At 48.2% G+C, this 26,297-nt stretch overlaps 1 protein-coding gene across 3 annotated transcripts in view; it reads right to left on the bottom strand.

The window, feature by feature from the left end:
- The window catches only part of NOTCH1 (notch receptor 1), a 127,391-nt gene that overhangs the window by 36,506 nt on the left and 64,588 nt on the right, over positions 1–26,297 (bottom strand). Inside the window, exons 9-16 of one of the 3 annotated variants that reach the window (XM_054998569.1) lie at positions 24,177–24,290; positions 15,863–15,976; positions 7,991–8,224; positions 7,335–7,445; positions 7,052–7,244; positions 6,496–6,641; positions 5,641–5,754; positions 4,255–4,374 (exon numbers count right to left, since the gene is read on the bottom strand). In XM_054998569.1, coding sequence (XP_054854544.1) covers positions 4,255–4,374; positions 5,641–5,754; positions 6,496–6,641; positions 7,052–7,244; positions 7,335–7,445; positions 7,991–8,224; positions 15,863–15,976; positions 24,177–24,290 — 1,146 coding nt within the window. The remainder of the gene's footprint in view (positions 1–4,254; positions 4,375–5,640; positions 5,755–6,495; positions 6,642–7,051; positions 7,245–7,334; positions 7,446–7,990; positions 8,225–15,862; positions 15,977–24,176; positions 24,291–26,297) is intronic. The other 2 variants (XM_054998570.1, XM_054998571.1) reach the window with 2 other exon arrangements.

The following is a 26,297-nucleotide window of genomic DNA, read 5'->3' as shown; positions in this document are numbered from 1 at the left end:
TGGTGCCAACTACAGACACATTTGTTTACCCAGGCTCTCTGGTTTATTTTTAAAATATGATTTTAATATAGCTTATAGATATAGTAATTTATATGATGCCTCCAGCACTTCAGGTCAAGAGAACAGAACAGACACTATTTAAATACATACCATACATACATACATACTTAACGAGGCTAATCTACAAATCCTGGCAGAATTTTGGGGGGGAAATGGAGAGTTTAGGGTGCCCATTCTTCCCACCTGCAATGGTTTCTGACAGTAAGCAGAGGAAAGCCATATTGCACTGCTAACCCTACCCTCAGGATTAAATCTCAGATCCTAGATTTCTCCATCATCCCCTTAAAAAATCAAACACAGTAAAAAGCCTGAATTCTCTCCAGAAACTAAAATGACTAAACTGAGGCTATCGTAGTTTGGTCACGTCATGCAAATACAAGACTCACTGGGAAAGACAATAATGCTAGGAAAGATGGAAGGCAGTAGGAAAAAAGGAAGCCCCCAAATAAGATGGCTTGACTCATCAAAGGAAGCCAGACCCTCCCATCTGCAAGGTCCGAGCAAAGCTGTTAATGACAGGACCTTTGGGAGGTGGTTAATTCATATGGTCCCTGCAAGTCAGAAGAAACTCAATGGCACATAACACACACACACAAACATACAACTAAACATTAAGAAGGTGGCTGATAACCATCAGGCAGAAGGGTCTCACTGAATGTATGTTGGTGGTATATGATATGTAGCCATCATAAATACTGTATGCATCTAACATATTTTATGCACATGTAATAAATAATCATATATAAGTGGGGATCCAGCAAGACTAACAGGAAAGAGCATCCAATCCCTGCTCCCTCCGCCTGCTCTGTGCTGGCAGCACCTGCTCCGCCCCCCACCCCCTGCCAGTAACACTATTGCCTTCACCTGCCTGGCTCATGTAATAGAAGGAGCATCTCCCACGCCTCTTTCCCTACAATACTTGGATCACACGAAGGATGGGGGGGTTTCAATCTTCCTCCCTCAAAATGATGCTGTCTCTTTCTCACATTGTTCATTTTTTTCTTTGGGGGGATTTTTCTGTAAACCTGGGAAGGACCCCCCAGATCTGTAGACCAATATCCCCCAATTCTCTCTGGCCCCATTCTCTGTTTTTTTGATCTACATGGGGGCCAGCGCCAGCATTAGATACATGATAGGTAAGGCTATGTCCTCTAGAGTATTGTTTTGTGTCCTGATTTTTCACTTTTGGCTAGCGGGGGCAGGGGGCGGGGAATCTGATGCTGGTTCTTACACAGACTTGCAATTCCAGCAGGAGGCAGCAATAGTACAGAAGAGGGCGAACTAACATTAACTTTCAAGTAAGGTGGTCACATTATGGGCAGGTAACAAAAAGGAAAAGAGCGGAGAAGCAACTCTGGGAAAATTATAGCTAGATAAACAAATTCCCTTTGAGAGCCAATGACCCCCCAATAGTCTGGCAAAGAAACGAGGTGGAAAAATCCACTGATGAGAAGAAACCTTCAGGAAAACACCAATGCTTCCTTCTCCATTGTGGGGGGGGGGGAGGGTGGTGGTCTTGCACAGAGTGTTAGAGCTGTGCCCCCCTGGCGGGAACTGGCCCAACACCTGCTTGAATGATCCAAATGGCTCCTTATGGCCCTCCATGAAGGTCCCACGTGAAGAAACAATGAACAAAAAGTAAAACTGAGTGAAACTCCCATGAGGAAACCACATCACTCAAGCACAAAAAGATGCGCCTCTTTTCTGTGGAGGGGACCACAATTTGCCCTCTTGGGCTGTGGAAAAGATAACTCTGACTGAAGACACTGCACAGGGAGTCCAGGGCCCCCCTGGCTCCTGCTGGGCAGGTTGACTGATTCCTGCAGAGCCACAAAAGTGGGGAGAGCTGGTCACTATTCCAGCCGTGGGCACCCAACCTCAGCGCTCTGTATAGTGGGTGAGGCGGAGGGGTGGCTGGCTGATGCTACCTGGAACTAGAGGAGAGGCAGCATGGCAGCCAGGGGGGCTGCTGGAGACCATTCCTTTCACGGCTCTGGTTTCCAAACCTCTGCATCTTCCATCTGCACAAGCAGCAGGGATTCAGCCTCGACAGCCAGGGAGAAAGCAGCAGTATAACTCCTGACTGCTGAAAACCAGTGGAGAAGAAAAAAAGAAACCCGCTGCTTCTAGGTCTGGCAGAAAGAGCACAACAGAGCTCCAGAGGCCCTGCCTGCAACACCGGCAGGGCACGGAACACCTCCCACTGGAGCTGGAAATCTATGCAAGAATCTGCGCGTGCAGAACAAGTGAAAAGCACAACTCTCCCTTGGATATCCTCTTCCACTGTTAATGACCAGTGTTAAGACTGCCTCTTCAATCCATAAGATATAAACACTGTAAAAAGAAAGCAGTTCCCGAGAATAAACAAGTGTGCCCTTAATCTGCACCTCCACCAATTAAAATTAGCCCCCATTGATTTTAAAGTAATCAAGTAATCAACCAAAGCTCTAGGTGATTAATCTACTGATTCAAACTTGTAGCACTACTATAGATCTAAATCAAGAGGTTTAGCAAAGCTGCACTACAACACCGAGACTTAGATTTCCAGAGACAGGGGTGAAGATGTGAATGACTTCCAGTGCCTGTAGGGTTTGCAGCTGACAAATACTTGGCAGGCAAAAGATAAACAGACAAAGCTTTCCCTCCAAGCCGAACATCTGCCTCTCATGCAGCTCATCAGGTTGTCAGGTGCCCAGCATCACCGGTCATACTTAGCAACACCTGCTGTCTTAATTGTGATCTAATGCTTCATGTTATGGTTATGCTATTCTTTTACTGGCCTGCAAATGGTACTCGTCCTGTCTTTCGAACTCGCAATATGAAAGTATGCAAGGGAGGCATTTGTTCCTGCTGTTATTTCTATGAACCTCTGAACTGCACCAGGGCCTCTTTCCTTCTCCTAGGAAGAGGCGCCTGCCCAGACACCACGACCTTGAAAATCCCACACATCAGTTCTGCTGTTTTCCTGCCGATATGTTTTCTCTCTGAGCTGACCGTTAGACTGGGCGGGGGTGGGGGAAGGATCTTAAGATTTGCCCGTGCTCTGGAAACCTATACATGCTTGATGCTTGCATGTGAACGTCATTCCTGGCAAAGATGGAGTAAGTTCTTGAGACTAGCAACTTCTCAATAAAGTTCTTTTGCTGACAATAGTGAAGCCTTTTGAGAGTTGCTTGGCAGATCCTTACACAGGTACAGGAAAGGGCCCCATTACTCCATTCCAAATTCAGCCATAATTTGAACTCATGGAGAAACTTCAGCTTGTAAATGAGGAACCGGATAAAGCATGGCTACAGAACGTGAGAAAACCTCCCTTCAGAAGACGGCCACTCAGAGGCATACAAAGGATCTAAAGAAACTGGGAAACATCAACTGGTAGCCACACAGAGGGCACCTGCAGGAAGCCAGATGCATCCTGGGTGAACCTGGGCCTAGCTAGCTGCTGCAACATCCAGCAATATACTAAGTGCCCCTGATGGTCATCCAGCTCCCAGGCAATGCTCCTTGACTTGGTGCTGAACCTAAAGAGCCATTTCAATTGCTGGACACGTGCTGATCTATATAAAATCACTAGAAATAAATGGTAACAGTTCACTGGTCCCCTTCAAGAAAACCTCATAGTCTCCCCCCACAACTTATGGAAGCCGTTTGACAAAACGGTGGTCTAGGCCAAGACCGCGCAAGTCGCTTGCCACTTCCCAATGTGTCTGCACTGCAGTTTAAGGGCTCGCTGAGGCTCCTGTTCACCTGACCGCACAGCAGGGCTAGCCCTGCATTCTGGACACTGCAAGGGCCTCTGCTGAGGAGACGCTAGAGAGGATATGCTGAAAATCAGACGAGATTGCTGGCGCCAAAACTCAACCAACTTTTAAAAGACAAGGTCTCTCTTCATTCCCTTGATGAATCCATGGCCAAATCCACACTTACCCGGCACAGCGCTAAGCAGGCGGAGTGAGAGCGTCTTTCTGGCGTGTTTTATGACATCATTATGACATCACGAGAGCGGCATCATGGTGCGATGATGTCATAAATTGCGCCAGAAAGACGCTCTCACTCCGCCTGCTTAGCGCTGTGCCGGGTAAGTGTGGATTTGGCCCATGTAGAAAAATGAACCCAGAGTTAAAAAGATGCACTTTTAAGCATGCAGATGCATATACATGCCCATGTGTGTGAACGACTGAGGACGAGCCCTACCTTGCCACCCTGAAGGGCAGGCACATGAGAAGCTCTTGTAGTCTTCAGACGCTCTGCATTCACCACCGTTCTTGCAAGGAGTGTTCACACAAGGAGCCAGCACGTTCTCGCAAGTGGCCCCTAGGATTCCAATACAAAAACCAGCACACACATTTGACCAGGTTCTTGCTGACCAGAGAGCAGAACATGCTAGGTTTTTACCATGATCCCCTTGGGCCAGTTCCAGCACCTGTGGGCATACAGTGGTGTTTCTGGCATAATATTGTGAGGTCAACTGACACTTCCACAGATTTTGCAACAGATTTGGAACTATGTATGCCTTGAGAGACCTTTGTCTTCTTGGAGCGTGTATGTTCTTGGAAAAGAAACGGGACTTATTCATGCTGAGGGAAACTTTGGAAAAGCAACATTCAAGGAGGAGAGAGACTTACATTTCACTGGCTTAAGTTTGGTAACTAGTGGGTTGATCAAGAGCATAGCTCTTTCATTAGAGAGGAAAAATGAGACAACTTCCATTTCTCTTCTCCTTCCCTTGTCCAACTGGCTTTCCTGTTTACAAAGTCAAAATTCACCACACAACATTATCCTCCTTGTCAGCCAGGATCATCTAAAGGTCTCGTCTGTTTTCCAGAGCCTTCTACTCCCTCCCTACCTCATGGTTATTTCCATGGCAACAAGTGAAGACAGGAAAGTACTCATAACTTCCTCCAATTGTCTGCTCGTTGCCATTTTGTGTAACAAGAGGAAGCAGGAAACTGGCAGAGAGGAATTGGCTCAGCAGAAATTCCTCCCCTCTGAAACTGCTGGCCTCTTACGCAACGCCTGCCTTTTCAAAAAGGAGTACCGCATCAAGGGAGAGAAAAGAACTGTATAAAAAACACAGAACGAAATCACCAAACCAACCCAGAAGGAAACCCTTCCTAAAGACACTCTTGTTTCAGCAAACTAAATGCTCTACTTTCTCTTCAATATGTTTGTATGAAGGTCACTGTTACAAGACAGGGAAGAGGAGAAGAGAATCTCACACCCCATAGTTTTGGGGAAATGATTGCAAACTGTTAAGTGTCTTTAAGATACTTTGAACCAGGTGCTTCTGCTATCCTGAGAGACAAGAAAGAGTCTTATGATAGAAAGAGGGGAGAAAACAGGCAACGTGCAGCCTCAAAAAGAGGGAAGGAAGGAGTGGAATACATCTGGTGCGCACACTGTCAAAAGTGCCAGAGCCTCTCTGAAGATTTTGAGGTTCATTATATACCAACTACTACAGAAATTTCCCTCTCACTTCAGAATAGAGAGCTGACTTGAAATATCCCCACCCCAGGCACAGGACGGCAACGCCATTGTTAATGCCCAGTTACCTTCAGTGGGACAGGTTCGTTCTCTTACCAGTGTACGGCAGCAGGCAACTGCACTGATAGCCAGCAACATCATCAATGCAAGTTCCTTGATTCAGACAAGGGTTGGAAGCACATTCATTGATATTGGTCTGGCAGTTGGGACCTAGAGCAGAGAAGACCTGCAGTCAGCTGCCTTCTGCATGGCAGTGGCTCTCCAAGGCCTCTGGAGAAAACCCAACCAAAGAACTTTTCAACCAGGAAGACAAGGGGACTAAAGCTGGGGCCCTCCCTGTCAATGAGCTACTGCCTTTCCTTTAATAACAAATGCCACTGGGACACTCAAAATGCTTCACATGCTATCACAGAAATACTCCAGCCACCTTGGAGTATCCCATACTGCAGACCTGAGGCTGAGAAGAGGACGACAAGAGGGCCCTCCTAGCAAGTTCAAGGCAGAGGCAGGGTTTGCACTTCAGCTCACAGCACTCTTTGCCACTATACCTACACTAGTCCGTTCACCGGAAGAAACAACAGAAAGCTCTTCTTCCATATATTACTTTTTCTTTATTTGAACCCTAATTCCACCTCATTCCAAATGGCCAGTGCAAACAGCAAACTTTGTATTTGACTGTCGCCATGAACTCAGCGTCTCCTACTGGCCAAGCCAGCACCTCTGGGAGCTCATCAACCAGCTGCTGAAGGCTCTCCCACAGTTCAAGCTACCTTTGGAAGCATTTCAAAGCCTTTCCGTTTGGGAAGTATCAGAGTCATGTTTTATTTAGAACATTTTTGCCCTATTTCCTATTAAAGCAATTAAAGGCACCTGGATCCTAGTTGTAGATCAATCACATTTTTACCTGGCTCCAGTTCCAATGCAGGTATCCCAAGACCCACAAGTACTTACCACTGAATCCCTCCCGGCAGGTGCAGATGTAGCCGCTGGTCATATCCTTGCAGGTGCCACCATTCGTACAAGGGTTGGATTCACACTCATTATTGTTGATGTCACAGTTAACACCACTCCAGCCCGGATCACAGTCACACTTGTAGCTTTGTTAAGAGATGGAAGTTGACAACGCATGAGCTTGAACAGTGTGCATGCAGCTGGTATGCCTAAGACAGCCAACTCTAACTTGCTACTCTGAGTATCTTTTGCCCATCCACCAGCTATTGTGTCTGACTGTATTTCTTCAAAGCAAGACGACAGAAGACCCTGACCTGAGACCTGAGGAATCCATCCTGGGTGCTCCCACCCACATCACTCGAACCAGGCCAGTGTGGAAGGGGGGGTGCCGCCTGGTGCGTATAACAGCTTTGAAGGTAGGCTTACTGACTGCTCCACTTGTGGTGGCTACTGGCTATTTTTGCCTCCCCCTGTCCCATGCCAGAACGACAGCAGCCTGAGGATCTGGATTTTCCAACCAAACCAGCAAAGCCCCAGAACATTCCCAGAAACATACCCATTCAGCCCGTCGTTGCATTTCCCATGAATACAGGGATTGCTGTTACACTCATTCACTTCAGAGAGGCACATGTTGTCTTGGAACCCTTCAGGGCAGATGCATATGAAACCATTGATGCTGTCCCTGCACGTGCCACCATTGTGGCAAGGGTTGCTGGCGCATTCATCGATGTTGATGTTGCACATTCTCCCTGAGGAAGGGGGCAGAGCATCAGCTGTCAGGGATCACTGGTTCATCACGCAGGCGCCCCCCCCCCCTCCCGCTCCTGCTCCATTCTCACCTGTGTATCCTGGCTCACAGGTGCAGTCATAACCATTGATTTTGTCCAGGCACCTGCCATAGTCACAAGGGCTACTGGCACAATCATCCAGGTTGATTTCACAATTGGGCCCTTGAAATGAAAGTGGTTATTAGAACTGGCCAAGGGCACAGCTGATTCTATTTGAGAGGGCTGACTTCACCCTTTCTGCCAAAACAACAATGAAGATGTTTTGGAAATAAATGTCTGACACTGAAGACAGGTGAATGAAAGGAATCAGCGTATCATGCCCCCCCCCCTCACTCCCAATGACCAGAGCTGCATTTTTGCCACAGAGTGTAGCTGAGGCACAAATTTCAATTCATTGAAAATCTTGGCCTTTTTCAAAAAACAAGTTTCTAGCCCCTCTAGTTATAGAGATGTCCTTAGATGGAATCTCAGAATCCAGACGGAGGGTCCTGGAGTGAAAGCCTCAGCAGGCTAGGGGAGGGGAGGCTTTGGTTCATGGCTCCTCTTTCAGAAACAGCACAAAAGCGGGACTGCCTGCATCTTCCACTGGCAGCCCCACCCGTCACAAAGGCCACGCCCAGCATCCTTTCCCGAAAGGGCTTTCGGCTGAGTTTCTGATCCGGCTATTACAGAGGATTGTGAGGAAGCTGCCACCTCACTGTGTTCACCTTTTGTCCCTTTGAGGCACAGGCAGTTGTAAGCGTTGTTTCTGTCCTGGCAAGTCCCTCCATTCTTGCAAGGTTGGCTTTGGCACTCATTCACATTGATGTCACAGCGGTGGCCAGTATAACCAGGCCGGCAGACGCATGTGAAGGTGGCAATGCCGTCACGGCAGGCCCCATAGTGGCAGGGGTCAGGGTCACATTCATCAATGTCAGTTTCACAGTGGAGGCCAGCAAAACCTGAAGCAGAAGGGACATCAAACATCAGAAGGCAGCTCTTCGACTTGCAATGCAGCCAAACCATAGACAAGCACTGCTTCTGCCGCGTCAGACCAACTGGCTTCTTGGCCAGCAAGCAGTCCTGGGAGACTCACATGTAGTGCAAGAGAGAGAGAGCCACGCCCTGTGGCCTGCACCTAGCAACCATCTGCAGGACCAGAAGCTTTGGTGGACCGCTCTCTAACCACTCACCCACATATGCAGAGAAGTCACAGAGGTGGCCTGATTCCGGGAGGGGAATTTGGTTTAGTACTCACAGACTATGGACTTCTATTGCAGGCCATAGCAGACCAAAAGGGAACTGGGGTGAGTAGAGGAGACAATGTGCAGGGCTTGTGGATCTCTGTGAAAGGTTTTTCCTCTTTAATCCCTTGCAAACTTAGCAGGAAACAAAATTAATAAGAACAAAATTCAAGACCAACTAGATTTTCCTGGGTATGAGCTTTCGAGAGTCAGAGCTCTCTTCTTTGACTCTTGAAAGCTCATGCCCTCGAAATCTTGTTGGTCTTTAAGGTGGCACTGGACCCAAATCTTGCTCTTCTACTGCAGACCAGCATGGCTACGCACCTGAAACTAAAATTAATAAGCTAGGAGGTTGTTTTGTGCCCAGGTGCTGTTCTGTTTACACAAAGAAAACGAAGAAGCTATTACTTTGGGGATTGTTCGTGATGTGCAAATGACCATGTCCTAAAAGCACAACACTGTAGGGCCACTTCTCTGCTACGTCTGCAAAAACAAGTGCAATGGGGGGGGCGGGGGCGGGGGGAGAGAGATTGCTCCCCAATTACAGTGTCCAATGGATCTGCAAGACAGCCACTCTACGAGGCTCTGCCGAGTACGTGGACGGGAGATGTGGGAAGGCAGAAAGTCTCCGTGGGAAATCCTCATCGCTGTGCATTTCCATCCCACCAGCCTGAGGAGGACAGCAACCCCCCCCCCCTCTGCAAACCCCCATCTTTCTGCAGCCTGCAAATCCCAGGGATAATCTTTTGGCTGTGTTAGTTGAGGCCCCCCAGGAAGCACCAACGGGATGCTGAGCTCAGAAGCCGAACCAAGCTCACTCGGACTTGTCCTGGCAGTTGACAGCCCCCTCACAGACTGAGAGGCAAGAAACGGAGAAGGTGCTGGCTGGAAAGAAAAGAGAAGTGTGGCAAAGGACAAGGGGGGGTGGGATGCGAAGACCGAACCACCTTCCAGCTTCCAGAGACTGGATTTGTCCCATGGAGTGTTCAGCAACTAACCTCGAGCAAGTCTCTAGCCCTAGCAAATCCCATCTGTCTTTGTTTCACAAGAAGTGACAGCCAGCCTCTTGTCTCTGTCTGCATGCAGCTGCCTATGGAATCCAACAGGATGGGGGCGGGGGGGGGCTGTGAGCACCAAGGGATAGAAGCCAGGCCCATTTATCTCGCCATCTCCTCGGCTGAGAAGTGCAGGGCCAGAGGGAAAAGGACAAAAGGGGAGGGAGAGGAAGACAAAGTGAGGCTTTGACTGCCACCCCCCCCACACCCCTTGCATAATATCCACATGGAAGCTTTTCATCGGAGCTCCTGTCTGACCAAGATGCTCATTAGAGACTGTTCAGCCGGAAGATTCCTGGCGGGAGCTATGCCACAAAAGCCCCACTGTTTGCTGCCAGGGGCTTCGGTTGCTGTTTTTGTCTGGACGCTCCTTGGGTTTCACTCATCAAGTGCATGCAACTGGGGATAAAGGGAGGGGGGGGATATGGGGACAAACTTTATTCTCCTTTCTCCGCTGCAGAGGCGAGGGGCCAGAGGAGAGGGGAGGCAGCAGCACAGAGGCACCCAACAGCCTGCTCCCAGGGAAACTGAATTTTAAAAAGCGGAGATGGAGGTGCTGTAGGCAGGGGGGAGCAGGAAATGACCATTCTTTCCTCCAGGTTCTAGGCTAGGAGGGCGCAGCCTGTGATCTGCCAAGCCAAATGCCAGTCATGGACCACAGTCCACCATGGACAACGTGCATGTGGCGTTAGGGCTGTCGAGTCACCTTTGACTTACGGCAACCCTATGAACAAACAACCTCCAGAAGGTCCCACCATTAACAGCCTAGCTTGGGTCTTGTGAACTGAATGCTGCGGCTTCCTTTACTGAGTCGAGGAGGAGGAGCTGATGTGGGAGCCAGGAAGGCAAAGGTGGTGCTACTGCAGGTGGGGGGGGGGAGGGCTGGATCCTCCTTCTTGCAAGTCTTGCGGGTTCCCCACTTAAATGATGACTGCAGTGGCCTGAGAGGGCCTGTCAACCACGAACACGCATGCAATATGCTATATGCATTCAGTATTTATGATGGCGGCATCCCATATACCACAAGGCATACAGTCAGTGAGACACTTCTGCCTGATGGCCATCGGCCAACTACTTAATGTTCAGTTTTATTCTTGTGTGTGTCTGTTATGTCCCATCAAGTCACTTCTAACTTATGGTGACCATATAAATTAACGAGGTCCTATCATTAACAGCCTTGCTATGGCCTTGCAAACTGAAGGCTATGATTCCTTTACTGAGCCAAGCCATCTAATGTTGGGCCTTCCTCTTTTCCTACTGCCTTCCACCTTTCCTAGCATTATTTCCAGCAAGTCTTCTCTTCTTCTGATGTGATCCAAGTATGACTGCCTCAGTTTCATTATTTTAGATTCTAGGAAGAATTCAAGCGTGATTTCATAGAATCATAAGAGTTGGAAGGGGCCATACAGACCATCTAGTCCAACCCCCTGCCCAGTGCAGGATCAGCCTAAAGCATCCCTGACAAGTATTCATCCAGCCTCTTCTTGAAAACTGCCAGTGAAAGGGAGCTCACCACCTCCCTAGGCAGCTGATTCCACCTTTGAACTACTCTGACCATGAAAAGGTTTTTCCTAATATCCAGCCGGTACCTTTGTGCACGTAATTTAAGCCCATTGTTTCGGGTCCTACCCTCTGCTGCCAACTGGAACAGCTCCTTGCCCTCCTCCAAATGACAGCCTTTCAAATATTTAAAGAGAGCAATCATGTCCCCTCTCAACCTCCTCTTCTCCAAACTAAACATTCCCAAGGCCCTCAGCCTTTCCTCATAGGGCTCAGTCTCCAGACCCCTGATCATTCTCGTCGCTCTCCTCTGCACCCTCTCGATTTTGTCCACATCCTTTTTGAAGTGAGGCCTACAGAACTGCACACAATACTCCAGGTGTGGCCTGACCAAGGCAGTATAGAGAGGGGCTATTTGAACCTACCTACTTGTCTTTTTAGCTGTTCATGGTATCTGTAAAACTCTCCTCCAATACCACATTTCAAGCAAATAAATTTTCTTCCTGTCGGCTTTCTTCTTTGTCCAACCTCCACATCTATACATAGTAACGGGGAATACCATAGTAGGAAATATCTCGATCCTGGTCTCCAGCAACACTTCCTTGTCCTTGCCATTCCAAGTCTCAATCTCCTTCTGATTTCTTCGGTGTGGTCCCCCTTTTGGTTGATGATTGAGCCGAGGAACAGAAAATCTTTAACGATTTCCATTACTTCACCGATAACCTTAAAACTGTGTAATTCCTCACAGTGACTACTTTTGCATTCTTGATATTCACCTGTGGTCCTGTTCTGGCACTTTCTCCCTTAACCTTTTATCAGTAGTCGTTTCAAGACTTCACTATTTTCTGCCAGTAACGTGGTGTCATCTGCATATTTTAAATTGTTAAATGTTCTTTCCACTGATTTTCACTTCACCTTCATATAAATTTAATTCAGCTTTCCTTATGATATGGTCAGCATAGAGGTTGAACAGACAGGAAGATAGTATACATCCTTGTCTAACACACTTGCCAATTGGAAACCATTCTGTTTCCTCATATTCTGTCCTAACAGTAGTATCCTGTCCAGAGTGTAGGTTGCACAACAAAACAATCACATATTGGGGCACAGCTGAATATAAAGAGTGCCCCATCACCACTGGAACTTTGAACGCTGTCCATTGCTTTTCATGATCCACACAGTTGAAAGGTTTGCTGTAATCTATAAAGCACAGGCTGTTTCTCCTGAAATTCTCTGGAATGCTCCATTAACCATTGTAAATTTGCAATATGATCTCTAGTGCCTCTTCCATTTCTGAATCCAGCTTGAATATCTGGCATTTCTGGTTCTATATATGGTAAGAGACTTTGCTGTACTATTTTGAGCATCATTTTCCTTGTGTGGAAAATGAATGAGATGGTTTGATAGTTGCTGCAATCTTAGGCATCTCCTTTTTTCAGAATTGGAATGTAGATTGATGGACTCAGTTTCTGTAGGTTGAAACCGCTCTATTGATATTCCATCTACTTAAGGTGATTTGTCTCTCCCAATTGCTTTGAGTGAAGCTTTCACTTCATTTTCTAGAATTGTAGAGGTTCTTCATCAAAAGACACTTCTATGAAAGAATCTGTCATCCTTCGATCTCCTCTGTATAGTCCTTCAGTGTATTGTTTCCATCTCAGCTTTATTTTGTCCTGACTGGATACTGTATTTCCGTGCATTCCTATATGAGGTTTGAATTTGCCTTTGATTTCCTAGATCTTGTGGAACAGATCTCTTGTTCTTCCTTTCTGTTGGTCTTTCTTTGCATTGGTTATTATAAAAGTTTGGTCCCTGTGTGCAATTTGCTGTAAAGCTGACTATGGAACTTTGCTTGTGTTTCTGTCACCTTTTACTTTGGCTTCTCATCTATCTTTGGCAATCTGTGGTCTGTATCACAGTCAGCTCCTAGACTTGTTACAGCAGACATAATAGAGCTTCTCCATCTTCTGCTATCTGATTCCTGTACTGGCCATTTGGTGATGTCCACGTATACAGTCGTTGGCTGAAGCATGTGTTTGCAATGATCAAATTTTTGGCTTCACAAAGTTCTACGACTTGCTCTCCTGCTTCATTTCATAATCTAATCCAAATTTTCTGACAATGTTTGATTCTGCTTTATCTCCTAATTTTGCATTCCAGTCACTTATGATTATCAGCACATCTTGTTTAGGTGTACAATCAATTTCTTCCTGGACACTTGCATGAAAGCTTTCTTCCTCTTCATCATCTGTAGTTGGGGCATTAACTTGAGTTAACTGTCATGTTCACAGGCTTTCCATGAACTCTAATTGATATTATTTAGTCTGATTTTGCATTATATCTCCTGATTGTGAGGCCTCTCGCCTGCTTGCAGGGAGAGTGGGCAATAACTTTAATAATAAAACAAAAATAAATTAAAAAACAGGAACACCATTTCTTCCTTTGTCATTCCCAGAGTTAAATACTTGTAATTTTTGACTGAAAATATCCTAATCCAGTTCACTGTAGTTCACTCACACCTAAGATTACTATGTTTAAACATTTCATTTCTTGTTTTACGAATTAAAGCCTGCCTGCACACTTCTCACATTCTGTATTACTATTACATCTCTCACACAGCTTTGGACTCTCCTTTTGCATCTATCAGCAATGGGATGTCCTTTCAGCTTTAATCCAGGCCTACCATTAAGAACAGCGCTGTTTGGACTTGTCCGCTGGATTCTCGAAAGCTTATGCTACAATAAAATTGGTTAGTCTTAAAGGTGCTACTGGACTCTTTTTGATTTTGCTACTACAGACTAACATGGCTAACTCCTCTGAATCTATGAGGTAAGAGATGATCAGAAGTGGTTTACCGTTGCCTCCTTCTGCACAGTATTAACCAGGGTTAGCTGAAATGTCACTGCCATTGTCTGTGAAAGATCCTCCACAACGGTCACCTTCTACTACTGCTGCTACCCAGCAGCTAGCCTGCAAAGGACTCCTCTGCCCCATCACCACTGGAACCATCGTTTTTCTTCTGCGGATGTAAGGGGGTGGGGATGTATCTTAGTCCGGTGTCTCAGAATTAACTATTCTGCTTTGAGTGACTCTGCTAGGAGTCTTGACCAAGTCTAAGCTCCTGATGATACTGCTCTCACCACATTAAGGTATGTGTCCACAAGGGGAACCAGGGGCAATAAGCACTTCATTTTTTCCTGCCTGCAAAAAAGAGGGGTTAGGGTGGGATCAAGCTCCTCACTCCGCACTCAAAGAGTGGTGGTCAGCAGCGTTTCATCAGATTGGAGGGAGGTGTCCAGTGGGGTGCCGCAGTGCTCGGTTTTGGGCCCTGTACTTTTCAATATTTTTATCAATGATCTGGATGAAGGAGTGGAAGAGCTTCTCATTAAATCTGCCGATGATACCAAATTGGGAGGAGTAGCAAACACCCCAGAAGACAGAATTAAAATTCAACAAGACCTGAATACTCTGGAGAAGTGGGCAGCTGTGAAGAGGATGCAATTCAACAAAGACAAGTGCACAGTATTACATCTGGGCCACAAAAATGGGAAGCACAAATACTGGATGGGGGATACACTTCTGGGCAGTAGTATATGTGAAAGGGATCTTGGGGTAAGAGTGGACTGTAAACTGAATATGAGCAGTCAGTTTGATGCGGTGGCAAAAAAGGCCAGTTCAATCCTGGGTTGTATCAAAGGGGCCATAGCGTCGAAATCGAAGGAGGTCTTAGCCCCTCTCTATACTGCCTTGGTCAGGCCACACCTGGAGTATTGTGTGCAGTTCTGGAGGCCTCACTTCAAAAAGGATGTGGACAAAATCGAGAGGGTGCAGAGGAGAGCGACGAAGATGATCAGGGGTCTGGAGACTGAGCCCTACGAGGAAAGGTTGAGGGCCTTGGGAATGTTTAGTTTGGAGAAGAGGAGGTTGAGAGGGGACATGATTGCTCTCTTTAAATATTTGAAAGGCTGTCATTTGGAGGAGGGCAGGGAGCTGTTCCAGTTGGCAGCCGAGGATAGGACTCGAAGCAATGGGCTTAAATTACATGCACAGAGGTACCGGCTGGATATTAGGAAGAACTTTTTCACGGTCAGAGTAGTTCAAAAGTGGAATCAGCTGCCTATGGAGGTGGTGAGCTCCCTTTCCCTGGCAGTTTTCAAGAAGAGGCTGGATGAATATTTGTCAGAGATGCTTTAGGCTCATCCTGCGTTGGGCAGGGGGTTGGACTAGAAGGCCTGAATGGCCCCTTCCAGCTCTGTGATTCTATGATTATTTCTGCAGGTTTGTAGGCCTTGGGGAGTCACAAGTTGTGCAGCCTTGGCCTCTAGAGGCTGCCCTTCCAGTCCTGGGCACAAGGCCTCCGCTGAGCCAAAGACAACAGCAAGTGGCAAAGGACCATAGTGGTCACAAGCCAGGAGTGAGGAGGAGAGTGTGGTTCAGTGGTGCGTGCGGGAAGGCCTGGGTCCCGTCCCTGGCAGCATTTCCAGTTGAAAGGACCCAGCGGTAAGTGACGTAAAAGAGGCTCTGCCTGAGGCCCTGAAGAGCTGCTGGCAGTCAGAGGCAACACGGCTGACCTTGAGAGGCTGGAAGGGGGTTTGGCTCAGTAAAAGGCAGCGTCATGGGTTCATACGAGCTCTGGCTCAGCATCCCACCAGTTTACATCACTGAAAAAAAAACTCATTATCTCCTCTAAGGCACCAGGTATTCACCACTGCTCTGACCCAATGTGGTCCAAGATCCTGACAACCCTAAGACACCTAATCTAGCCCCCCGAGAGACAAAAGTCCCAAGCCAGAATCCCTACCTTCTGCACATTCACAGGTGTAGGAGCTGGGACCGTCAACACACTTGGCTCCGTTCTTGCACGGCGTGCTGGCACATTCATCGATGTCATACTGGCACAGGTGCCCATTAAAGCCTGTAGGGGGAGAAAGAGGCAGTGCTTGACCTAGCACCTACGGCCCCCTTATTTATTTAGAGCATTTAAAACTCCCAGTTCCTTGACATTAGACTCAAGGCTGCAGCTATTCAAGGAACTATTTCCTCCTGACAAACAACAAGGGCAGATTCATCTGCTGCCTGAATATTAAGCCCTGCTTGCAAATTGCCCTGGCTTGGTTGTCTGGGGATTGCAAGAAGCACGTTCAGGGGCCAGCAAGAAAAACATTGCAAAATAAGGCTTCTTTTTTTTCTCATTGAGTCCAAGCAATCTTTATGGCCGGTGGCTTCTCTGCATTTTTGGCAAGGCACTGGGCTCTGTGGGGTCAGCACCAGGAGGCCAGAGCCCCTGGGACATTACGCTATGGGCGGACGCAGTTTCCACTCTATACCCCCATGGTATTCAACAGCTACCTAGGGTGGCCATTCAGAAATTTCAGTTCTTTCTGTTTCTCCTTTCCAGCGGATCCAGGTAAGGCCATGCATGTCCTAGAGAGGGGTCTGGCATCAGCAATGGGCTGGATGGGGGCGGGGGGGGGGTGTGTTGGACAATGGATCCCCCATCAAAACAAGAGAGGGCCTTGCTGGCAGGAAGAGCAGGGACTAAGAAAGGGACATTTGGCCCTTCAGGAATGTGGTTGCACTCAACCCCCTTAAGTCTACAGCACTATGGGGTGCTTTAAGAGGCAGCTTGGTAAAGAGTGGCCCAAGTGTCCACCAGCACTTTACACTCATGTCAGATACAGCCCTTCCTAGAGAAGCTGGGCTGTGCCACAGTTACACCCGTTCAAAAACATTCACATTGTACCACCCTGTAATGCCTGTTCCCTCGTGGGCAAAGGAACCCCGCTGTCCTCTGAGCTGAACTGGGCTCAGGAATAACTCAGTCTGGAGACAAGGGTTCAGCTGGTTTGGAACACGGCAGCTAATTTATTGTATTTTATGTATTTTAAAGTCGGCCTCGCTCACTGAGACTCAAGGCAAATTACACAGAGTGAGTCAGTACAGTTAATTTCAAAGATGAAGACATTTCAATAATGGTATTGTTGTATTCTGTGTAATCTGCCTGGACTTCCGGCAAGAGAGGGGGACAAATATAGCAAACAATAATGCAAACAAATGAACACACACTCCACCCAGGGTACCACCTGTCAGGGTCTGCATAAGGGACATCGGAGCCTGGGGTCGGCAAGCCCTCCAGGTTGGCCCTTTGGATCAGAGGCTTGGGGGGAGGCTCAGAATTGGAGGGAGGAGGGGGGTTTACAGCACCCTCGCACCCTCTCTCCCTCTGCTGGGGTCAGCTGGCTTGCCCTTGTTCACTCCCTTCTTACCCCGCCTTTATAGGGCTGTCCAGGGGGAACTCCCACCCTTACCCCAGGCTCCACCCTACCCATGTTTGAACCCTCCCCCCTGGAGTTGACGGGCAGCAGCCCCAGCTTCTCCTGGGCTGCTTGGGGTTGCCCTTCCTCCCCTGCCCCGCCCCGGCTTCTAAAGCCCACTTGAAGGGTGGGGCTGGCAGGCCTCCAGACGCACTTTCTGCCGGACCACTGCCTGGCCGCACAGCCATGCAGCTTGGCCCTTCCGCTGTCCAGCTCTGTCTCTGGGCCGCCCGCAGCCTTCCCTGCGACGCTGTTTCTGGGCCAGCGTTGGGCTCCTCCTCCTGGCCCGCTGCAATGGGCGTGGACGGGGCGGTCTGCTCCTACGTCGCTGGTGGGCTGCTTGCCCTGGCCGCAGCGGTGTCTGCCGGTGCCACACCACCGGCCAGCTTGCCTGCCGGGTCACCCTTGCACTCCACGCCGCTTCCCAGCTGGCTGGCGCCGGGATGTTGGAGCTGACAGCGGCCCCTCTTCGGCCATCCAGGTGAGTCCGGGAGGGGGGGGGGCTGGGGGTCTAGCCCCAGACATTACCACAAGGCAAACAAACTCCTCCAGGCAGTTTCAGCACATGAGACAGTACAGAGACGAGGGCTGAAACTCCTCTCCCTGCATGGTGGTTTCAAGCCAAATGGGAACTTCATTTCCCTGATATATTTGGCTGCACAAACATCAAAGTCAGGCCATGGAAACTGAGTCAACTCACAGCCACAGATGGGCAACAAACGTTCTCCATGAACAATGAGCCTGAATCTGCCTCCCGAAAGAAATCCCTTCTCCTCCCCCATACCTGTGATCAGCAACACCTAGAACTGCGAGAGACAGAGGAGAGGCAAGCAAGGGACCCGTCAACACTTCATCTTCCCTCCTGAGCTCTGGCAGCCACCAAGCTGGAGGTAGGAAGGCGAGAGGCCCGTGATTCATTATTCAACATGAGGCTGTACGGGCAATTCAGAATACCGTTGATAACTGACGGTTTAGCAAGAAGGAAAATGGCGGCCGGGGGGGGGGGGGGATCAAGGTTGTGGTTAGTATGACCTCAGGTGCTCTTGTTTTCATTCTCCTTCTGCCCTTAGTGCAGGCATGTTCATGTCCACCAAAACCACGCCCACAGGCATGCCAGGACAGCGGGAGCAGAGCAAAGGGGGAAGGAATCCTAGAAACAGTGCTGGGAAATGATATGGACGAGCTGCTCCCAACCTTCAATGCCCACGATGACATGCCATTTGCCCCTCAAATGCCTTCTGCCCATTGTTACTTCTTGAAGCTACCTGATCCCTACCACCGCCAAGTGCTTCTAGGTACAAAGTGGTATTTTTGGGCTGTGTTTCATGGCACCATCAGCTCTCTGGCTGGGAAATAAAACTCAAACTGCTACCATACCTTCTCTTCTCACAAATGGACCCCCCATACAAGTAAAGGAAAAATACTGGGATCCCCAAAGGCCTTTCCATGGCCAGAGAGAAGCTGGCCCGAGTGCCACCTCACATTGTGTCTCCTCTCCCCACAAGAGGAGAACTTCTATAGCCTCCACCTCAGTGGCAGCACTGCCCCTCAGCAGGCCTCCTGGGCTTCATGAGGCACACATCATCTTCATTGTCCCGTCAAATGCTTCACACTTGGCTGTGGCCCATTCTGGTCAGAATGTTCACCTTTTATAACCAGAGGACTGGTGTGAGAAAGACCATTGGACACAAGATTTTGGATGAATAGAGCAGCCAGCACTTCCAGGGGGGCCTTCCCTGCTAACTTGGATGTCTTACTGCAAAAACACTGGCCTGTATCCAACCATGTCGGTTCAAGATTTAAAGGCACTTAAAGTTCTCTTCCTATCTTCCAAAAAATCTAACAGAAAGCACTACAACAGCACGACCGTCCAGGCTATGCCCAATGCTAACTCACAAACAGGTATGCCTGAGAGTCTGGGCTCAGCCACTCTGCAGCCATCTTCTGGACCTTTTTCTCCGGCTGCCAAGCTGGACTCCAGTATCATCTGCTTGGGGTACTCTGTAAGATCTGCTTTGATCGGAGCTTAGGAGCTGCAGCCCTACCTCAAGCTCCTCGCCTTGCCATAAGTAGGAAGACCTAGCTAACCTGTGCAAGGAAGATCATGGAGATAATATTCAGGAGACAGAAAGCTCTATGGAGGTCTCTGTTGATCCTAGGAAAGCCAGTGTGACTGACGGGATGTTGGCCTATTGCATCCTTCACAACATGGGATAACAGTTTGGACCACAATCTGGTGCTTGTCTAGACCTCCTTTCACCAGTCCTGCAGCACCTAGAGCCCAAGCTGTGGCCTCTGGGAAGACAGCATGAGAGCTACAGGTACCAGCTGGCATGGCAAATAAGACGAAGCAGAGCCATCGCATAGCACCTCAAGAACACCATGCCTCACACTGGTCTCAGGCTCTGAACTGAACTCTCCTTAGCATAATCATCTCAGCAAAAACAGAACTCCCCCTAGTATAATCTCTGTTTCCCACTTGCACTTCTGGGGTAACCACAGGTGCTACTTGTTTGCCCTCCAGCCGCTGTCCTCACTGATCGATGACAGGTAGGTGGCTGGGCGGAGGTCAGGAACTTGTGATTTCCTTATGGGTAACTGAAGAGGGCTGGTTGCGAAAAGGGAGGTTGTTGAGAAGATGCACCTTTGTGGGGAGAAGGAAATAATGGGTGGTGGGCATCACAGTCCAGGCCCTGGAACTTAGGCACAAGCAGGTTTTGGAGGCTACATGAGAAAAACCACATGGGTTCAGGTTGGGAAGTGAAATGATGCACCTTTTTGAGGACAAGAAGATGGCAGCTGGTTTTTTTTAAAAAAAAAATTCCTGCATTATAGTCCACTACAACACATGATGATCATGGCTCCTAGCCTTTGCACACATCACAAGCCAGTATTTTTTGTTATTTTTAGGGGAAATGGGGGAGGAGTAATACATCTATAGTTTTTTTCAGGATATTCAAAGGATGCCGTGAAGCCACTAGATGGAGGGGGGATGAGCTACTTAGCCAAGAGCAGCCAAAAGCACTTGAAGGAGGTCTGTCCAGCCCTAGTCCCACCTGCCTCTCTTCTCTGCCCGTTCCTTGCAGTTGACCAGTGCTGGGTAAGCTGCTTGCAAAGGACACTTTCAGCGCAGTCATAAGCAGAGTCACTCCAGCCAAAGCCCATTTCAATGGGCTTAGACTGTTTGCCCAGAGAAGGGGTCGTGCCCGTGTGCTTAGGTACTCTGCTTGGAGGCAGGCAGCACACAGCTGGGACCTCCAAACACTGTCACCGACACGGGGCATACTAAGTGGGGCTTGCGCAACAAGCTAGCTGCAATTTCAGTGTCTGAATGCAGCCTTCGTTTCTCAACTCTAAGAAGTTCAGTGGGAGGCCCCGCTGGCCCGCTACATAAACCAAGGTACACACTAGAGATAACTTATGTGAATTTATTACCCCAAATCTGGGTGAGTAAAGGGAGGCTGAAAAGCTGGATTTGTTCCTTCTGCAGGTGCAAACCTGCAAAGGGGCAAAATCAAGAACTGGGTAATGGTTTGCTTGTTTTTAACCCTTTGCCTTCGGCTCCTGCTTGAGTTACTTTGAACTTTTACTTCAGGAGGGCTCTGGTCAGAACCGGCATTCTTTTTATTTCCACTCACAGACACTTTCAGGTGTTCTCCTCTTTAGCCAGGCTTTTCCCTTGAGAACACCTTCCCTTTTGTGTTTTTGTAATCTATGTATGTCTGCTTCCCTCAAAAGGCTTTCACTGCCGCCACAGGCTCTCACCTTGGGCCTCCTCGGTTTAACTGGTAATATAGGGAGGCTTGTTGTAGACGGTAGTAGAACAGAACGGTCAACAAACAGAGGTGGCTATGAGGTAAAAAACGGGACCCTTTATTCTTAACCAAAAGTAGAATTTATTTATAAAACACATGAGGGTTGCAGAGTTCTGATAAGCATACTGGTTTCAGAATAGCTCTTAAGCTTTCTTAAAGGTATAACAGGAGCCCCATGGTACAGAATGGTAAGCTATAGTGCTGCAGCCCAAGCTCTGCTCATGACCTGAGTTCGATCCCAGCGGAAGCCAGGTTCAGGTAGCCAGCTCAAGGTTGACTCAGTCTTCCGAGGTCGGTAAAATGAGTACCCAGTTTCCTGGGGGTAAAGTGTAGATGAGTGGGGAAGGCAATGGCATACCACCCCGTAACAAAAGTTTGCCAAGAAAATGTCATGATGTGACAGCCCCCCATAGGTCAGTAATGACTTGGTGCTTTACCTTTTTAAAAAGTATAATCACAGCAGACTCAGTCACGCAAAGTAATTTTCCACACAGGTCTTCGCTAACAGAATAAACTCTTTTCTCATCCTTATAGATTCACTCAGGCCTTTCCACACAGCTCTCTCTCTCTCTTATACAAACGGACCCAGGTGCACGCACAGTTTGCCTGACTCCGCCAGAATCCTTTCTCTAAGACACCCAAAGACGGACTCTCAGCCTTTCCCTCCGTCCGTACGCTGCCCAGTCATCTCACTGTCCTCTCGCCCATCCAGCCCCCCGCTCCTTTCCTCAGAGGCCTGCATTCAAACCACAGTAACAGTTATTAAAAGCCCCACATTAGCAAGCAGAAATGAAATCCAAATTAAATACATTACACGCAAAACCTTACAACACGCATTCTCTGTGGTAGCCCCCACTTTATGGAATGGCCCACCTAAATAAGTAGGCTGTCCTATTTAAATGTCACTTAAAATAAGTACTGAATTAGGCATCAGGGGTTGCATATCTTTATATTTTCTTTGTACCTCTGCTCAGCCTGAATTCTTGAACAGAATATGTATTCTTTTTATTAATTTTTAAAATATTTTGAATGCTCTAAGCCTGATCTCTGGAATCACACATTTGGTCTTTCTTTCTGCAATACATGTATGAGAAGGTGTAGCAAGTCAGTGTGCCTTCAGTGTGCCATCCCTGGGCAGGGCCAGCGCACCCACTGAGGCAGGTCCAGCCTCTGCCTCGAGCGCTGAGGCACTGAAGGGGGCGCCGGGGGGGGGGGGCGTGCCACAGAGCTGGCAGCAGCAGTGCTGGCAGCTGAGCAGGAGGGATGGGAAGCTGCTCGCGGGCCACTCCGGCCGCCTGCCGTGCCTGGCCTGGCCTGCAGCTGCTGCAGCCTGCCTTCCCGCTCCACGCTGCCATCACCGCCAACACACGCCCCCGGCTGGGTGCAGCAGCGTCTGGGGCGGTGGGCAGAACCTCCCCAGCCACCCACCGCGCCCGACTGTGATGACACACAGTGATGTCATCATGTAGTCCAGGACGCACACACGTAGGGGCAGCCTCAGGCGCCAGAAAGTCTGCCACCGCCCCTGTCCCCGGGGCGAGATAGCAATTTGAAGCCACACAGAAACAGGCTTCTGCCATGCTGGTGGGCAAGAGCCAAGCACGAAGCACAGCAACTAAGGAGAACCTAAAGAGGACCTCTCAGTGACAATGCAGATCCAGAGTACTAGATGTACAACTCCATTTAGAAGGAGATACTCTCAGAGGTGCTGGTGGCAGCAGGTGATATCCAGTTTGTTTTTGGCAACCCCCAGGGGCAAGGGAAAGGGACGCCACTGTCAAGCAGAAACTTGAGATGGCCACAGGGTTTTTCGTCCTCCCAGGGGCTCAGAGGAACAGGGGCCTGCACGTCCATTCCTTCATACATGTAAAGGAGAAGGAATTTGAGTCTGGCCAAGGGCCACACTGATGCTGGAGTGTGGCCTTGCCTAAGTGGCACTGGATTCCACCCAACTTCTTTCCACAGGGTCTCTAAACCCACATAAATAGGGAAGGGAATTTCCCTTCCCCCAGAATCAAGTTTTTCCAGGCCAGCTTTCCTTTGCCATGGAAACAGCTGCCCAACCAGCCCAGCTCTGAGGACCTGATTTGCATCTCTAGGGGAGCCGAACCACATTGCATGGATTAACCAGCCCTCACGCATTGTCTGGCCTCACTGCCCTGGGCTTTGACACCTTATTTAAATCTACCCCCCCCCCCAAACTGGGAGCCCTTTCAAATACAAAGTTTTCTGCTGCTGTTATTTAAATTGTTCCTCATCCCCTCTCTCCTTTTGCTCCCAAACAGGAGGAACAGAATAGGGTCTCTTTCTGCTGAGAGGCTGTGGGACAGGAGGAGGAGAGGAAGACTTTTCTAAGAGCCCCCCCCCCTCCCATATCTGAGTGAGACGGAAAAGGTCCCTTTTATCAGAAGAGCAGAAAACTCCCTTACAGAGGAGACCAGAGCAGGCTGTTCTGCAGCCCCTCAGACTTCAAGAAACCAACCGGGGCCACGTTTTTCAAAGGCTCTTGTGTTGCCTGGAGTGAGTTCTCAGAGTTGGAGAACTCACATGTGGGATAAGCTGTCTGCCCCAGCACTGCCTCCAACAAAAGACCAGCCACGTGCCTCTTGGCAGCCCACAGGAAGGGCAGAAAAGTGAAAATACAGCATCGGGTATTCAGAAGGACAGCATCTCTGAACAAGCTGGCACCATTTAGCTATCACAGCTGATAATTTTGCCCGTCTTTCTTAGTAATGTTTCCTCAAAGCAATGAGAAAATGTATAGCGTTAAGGCTCCCTATCCATCCAACCAACAAATTCCTTTCAATTGCAAGAAGCAGAAAGGACAATGCAGAAAGGTATGCTGTTCCCCCCAAGCCACACACTCCAGCTGGGCTTAAATCTGCCAGGCCAGCATTGCCTCTGGCAGGTGAATTAGTTTCTGCTCTGTTTCTACAACAAAGGCTTTGTGCCACAGGCAAACCCATTGATCGCTCCGTTCTCCTACCTAGAGGGCACTCGCAGACAAACTCGTTGATCTTGTCCACACAGTTCCCATTATGCAGACAGGGGCTGCCGGCACATTCATCTGTGTTGATCTCACAATAAACGCCCTCGTATCCTGCAGGTTGAGAAAAGAAAAAGGAAATCAAGGCCTCTCGCACAGTGAGTGGAAGGAAAACACAGGGGTGGTCACAACGCCCTGCCCCTTGGACCTCATGGCACATGGGAGGCTGGCTGCTCCCCCTGTACGGACTCAGCTGTCCCTGCTTTGTTAGTCATGCTTCCCACAATTCTGCAACATTGAACCACATTTGCCCATGTCTCTCACATCACCCTCCTCCCAGGAAAACTTCAGAATACAAGTTTTTTGTGGGGCTTATATGACTCCAGTACAACTTGTGAGCCAATGCAGCCCACCAGCCCCATACCCCGGCCTGCCAGGTTCTTGACTAACCCCCGTTTTGCCTGCTTGCTCATTTACTCACTTATGTTCTCTCTCTTTCTCCACCCCCACCCCCTGCCCCAGTTTCAAGTAGGTAGCTGTGTTGGTCTACAGTAGAATTGCAGGATTTGAGTCCAGGGGCACCTTGAAGAAGGGAGCTTTGACTCTCAAAAGCTTACACTTTGGAATCTTATTGGTCTCCAAGGTGCCATCGGACTCATCACACACACAGAGGGCACGCTGCACAAACAGGCACCAAAAGGACTGCCACACAAGCCTGGTAGGCTGCCTTCAGGGTCATGAGTTGTGTGGGATTCATGAGCTCTGGAGGTCTCACAGCTGTCCCCACCATATAACATCATTATGGTGTTCTAAATACATTGCATTTTGCATCAGTACTTTTAAAGCTCTGGCTTTTACAGTCAATTCAACTTTTAGTTGATGGTTGCAGCGAGCAAATTTCTGAGTCGAGAAAGGGTAACACAGAATCTCCAGAGTGGCTACTCCTACAGAGATGATCTGCTCCGCTTTGGCTGCCTTACAGAAATGCTGTTGTTGGCAGCATTCACGTGATTCATCCGTCGCCTGTGGTCCCCTGCTGCCCCACCTTGGCTGTGATGTTTCACAAACCTGGTTTAGTATGGCCTTTTTGGACAGGCAGAGTCAAAACACCTTTGGATGCCATGGCGGGCAGGGAAGAGTGGATTGTTGCAGGTCCTGCCCAGAGTGGTGCCGTCTGCCTCACATTAGCCCCCACAGCCGCCATTCACCCACCCAGTCTTTTTAAAAATCAGGAATTGCTAGATTGCTATAGCAACATAATGTTGTCATAGTAATATTGTTTAGAGCACATTATATTTAGTGATACATATGTATTCTAGTGAACTTTATATGAACTTTACTGTAGTTTTTTCTAACTTGTTGTATAACCACACAGGTGTTCTTTCATCTTTGACAGCTAATTAAAAATAGTGGACGGTATCAAGATAAACGTTCTCTAATCATAGAATGGACCACTGACGATCTGCTCGCTTAACTTCTTCTGTCATTTTTACTGAAATATTTTTTATCTTGCAGCTGGACATAGCGTCACTTTTTGGCTAATCAGAATGTCACATAGTTAAAATATGAATAATTCATTCATTCTTAAACCAATCATAGTTTATCTATGCTATCACGTGAAAAAGGTTTTAGATTGTTGAATACGATAACATACAAAAAGGTGCTAACTCAGATAGCAGATCAGAGTTCTGGCTGAAAGAAATCTCATAAAGATTTAGGTGAGAAATTTAACTTTGTAATATATGCTATGGGAACCTTAATGCATTTCATAGTAAATTTGTTTTATTTAAACTTAGAATTAACTGAGAAATGTTAGGAACCTTAATTCTTGTTGCCTTTATTTGTTCCATCTTTGTAGGTTTTATATTAATAAGCATGTATATTTTGATATCTTGCATCATTAAAAAGACTAGACTTTATTTCAATAAAAGAAAACTGTAAACTCTAAAAAGGAGTCTTTGTGTCTTAGGGGGAATGTATTGCAAAAAGAACCCTATAAATAATTTTGAACCGGCAAGCAGCCTCTTTAAAGGAGTGAAGCAGGTTCAGATCTTAATCTAAGGTCTAGAAGCTGTCCAGGACTTAAGATAAAATGTTTTAGTCTGTTCAGTGGAAGCCTTA

The sequence above is a fragment of the Eublepharis macularius genome, chromosome 14 (assembly GCF_028583425.1).
Source record: "Eublepharis macularius isolate TG4126 chromosome 14, MPM_Emac_v1.0, whole genome shotgun sequence".
Lineage (NCBI taxonomy): Eukaryota > Metazoa > Chordata > Lepidosauria > Squamata > Eublepharidae > Eublepharis > Eublepharis macularius.
This window is presented reverse-complemented; position numbering and strand designations above follow the sequence as displayed.